Here is a 2915-nt window from a genome sequence, read left to right as displayed (position 1 = left end):
TCATTTTACTATGTGCTATGGAGTTAAATGAAAGTTTCTCCAGAGAGGATATACAAATGGCCAACAAGTATATGAAAAAAAAAAGATCAATGTCATTAATCATCAGGAAAATCCATATTGAAAACACAATGAGATATTACCACACATCTGTCGAGATGGCTATTAAATAATAATAATAAAAAAAAATAACAACAAAAGACGGCAAATGTTGGGAAGGATGTCAGTCACTTGCACACAGTTTTTTGGAATGTAAAATAGCGCAATTGCGATGGAAAGCAGTACGGAGTTGCTACAAAATTAAAATTTTGTAGAAATTTTGCAAAATTAAAAAAATTCTACAAAATTAAAAGTAGGACTACTTGTCATATATTCTTGGGGAAAAGAATTATTTGACCATTGTGACAGTGTTCCCAAGGTAATAAGTAACTTTTTCTATGCTAATTCAATTTAAAAATGGATAAAATAAACACATGGAACAAAATGAGGGATTGATTTTAAGGAGACACATTTGTGGATTTTTTGTAAAATTTGAGCTTTTTTTTTTTTTTTGGACAAACTACAATTCAGTGTAACTTGCCAAAACCTGCTGACTTCAGTCTTAAGTAGTGCCAGGCTGTCATCAAATATCTGGTGGAAAAAATCCTAAGAGTAGATTTCTGAGCAAAAAAAAGTTTAAAAGATTGTCAAAGCAGGTCTTGAAAACCCCAATTTGTGAAGTAATAGTAAATATCCAATGACTTTTTTCCTTTCCATGTGCCTCTGGCTTAAAACTTGGTTCCCACTAGCATTCGACCAATCCTCCTTCTAATCTCTTTGGTTTTGATGGAATAGATGACTGGGTTGAGCATGGGAGGCACAAAGAGATAAATGAGGGACATGACTGTGTGCACAAATCGGGGGGCATGCCTCCCATAGCGGGCAGTCATGGACACACCAATCTTAGGAACATAGAATACGAGCACAGCACACAGATGTGACACACACGTGTTGAGTGTCTTTAACCGTTCCTCCCGAGATGCAATGGCAAGTACACAGCGCAGGATGAGCACGTATGAGAAGAGAATGAGTGCAGCGTCCAGGCCGAAGGTAGACATAACAATGATGAGACCGAAAATATTGTTGATGGTGATGTCACCACAGGGAAGATGGATGAGATCTGGATGAAGGCAGTAGGCATGAGAGAGTATATTGGCCTTGCAGAAAGACAACCTCTTCAGAAGGAGAGGCAGTGGGAAAATCATACAGAAGCTGCGGATGATGGCCCACAAGCCCATGCATACAACACGGGAATCTGTGAGCATGGTGGTGTAGCGCAGAGGGTTACAGATGGCCACATAGCGGTCAAAACTCATAACCAGCAGGACCCCAGACTCCATGAAAGAGAAGAAGTGGATAAAGAACATTTGAGCCATGCAAGAATCAAAGCTGATCTTCCTTAAGTGGAAGCAAAATGTGGCTAGCACGGTGGGCAGTGTGGAGAAAGACACACCTAGATCATTAACTGAGAGCAGGGATAGGAAGTAGTACATAGGCTGATGCAAACTCTGCTCCTCCTTGACAATGAAAAGGATAAGGGCATTGCCCACAATGGAGACAATGTAGAGGGTACCGAGGAGCAAGAACATCCAGTGTTGGGAGTTCTCCAGCCCTGGGAGCCCTGTCAGGGTGAACGTTGGCAACTCTGAGCTGTTGTAGAGGATACCTCCCATGCTGGAGGGACTTGTACTGTAAGACTTGTACTGTAGGACCACCACCTGTAGAGAAGACAGACGTACAGTTTATTGATGACCTATTTTAAGTCTCTCTTATGCCATCCAGACCCTTACTTTAGAGCTTAATCAATTTTGTTTACCACATCACTCCTTGCCCCTCTTGCTCCCCGTGGTTTCTGGAATTGTCTAAGTGTTTTCAGGTTATCCAGCTGGCTCAACAGGTCACATTACCTTCCTCTGTACCTGTGCCTATCCCCACCATGCTCTTCCTCACATTCAAAGCTATGAACTTGTTATCAATCAACAGGCATCACTTTGCACAAGACCTAAGACATCATTCTCCTGATGACTACTTCCTGGACTGTTCTGTGCATTCCAATTATTCATCAAACTGTAAACTTTTCCTTTTTCCATTCTCTCACTTTACTGTCTCTACTGATAAGTAACATTTGCTCATTATCATGACTCTCGGGCTTTCTTACTTCTACACAGTCTCCCAGTTCTTTCTTGCATTTATCCATACAGAAGATAGATGGACAGGAAGATATAGCTCCATAGAGACAATCTTCCAGACATACATCAAAATGCACTAGGACTCCCTTATATCCACTCATCTATTCATTCTTCAGTCCACCTTATGGCATTCATTTTCACCATGAATAACCTAATATACTAAAGTACTTTCTTAATAATTTCCTTCAGATCTAAATAGAACCTGTAAGTCACAAGACTAATAATCAGTTCTCTTATCCATGGCTATACAGATAATTGGCTCTTATGTATGTTTTCCATATCTTCAAATAATATTATTATGACTAAGTTCGAGACACAAAATTTAAAGATCACATTGCCATGTTCTTTCTTTTTATGTTGTTATTGTTGTTGTTCAGTCACTAAGTTGCAGCCCATTTTTTGAGACCCAAAGAAGGCAGCACGCCAAACTCCCCTGTTCTTCACCATCTCTTGGAATTTGCTGAAATTCATGTCTATTGAGTTGGTGATGCCATCCAACCACCTCATCCTCTGTCACCCTCTTCTCCTTTTGCCTTCAATCTTTCCCAGCATCAGGTTCTTTTCCAATGAGTTGGCTCTTCACATTAAGTGACCAAAGTATTGGAGATTCAGCTTCAGCATCAGTCTTTCTAATGAATATTCAGGACTGATTTCCTTTAGGATCGACTGTTTTGATTTCCTTGCTGTCCA

General features: G+C 40.2%; 1 protein-coding gene across 1 annotated transcript; it reads right to left on the bottom strand.

Annotated features, from left to right (window-relative positions):
• Nucleotides 1-573: 573 nt before the first annotated feature.
• LOC133261278 (olfactory receptor 51I2-like) lies at nucleotides 574-1964 on the bottom strand. Its single transcript, XM_061439782.1, has one exon. It carries the CDS (start codon nucleotides 1707-1709, stop codon nucleotides 765-767), a length of 945 nt encoding a protein of 314 aa, XP_061295766.1. The 5' UTR covers nucleotides 1710-1964; the 3' UTR covers nucleotides 574-764.
• Nucleotides 1965-2915: the final 951 nt, after the last annotated feature.

Source organism: Bos javanicus, chromosome 15 (genome assembly GCF_032452875.1).
Source record: "Bos javanicus breed banteng chromosome 15, ARS-OSU_banteng_1.0, whole genome shotgun sequence".
Taxonomy (NCBI): domain Eukaryota; kingdom Metazoa; phylum Chordata; class Mammalia; order Artiodactyla; family Bovidae; genus Bos; species Bos javanicus.
The sequence above is the reverse complement of the archived record's forward strand: the minus strand, read 5'-3'. Positions and strand labels throughout refer to the sequence as shown.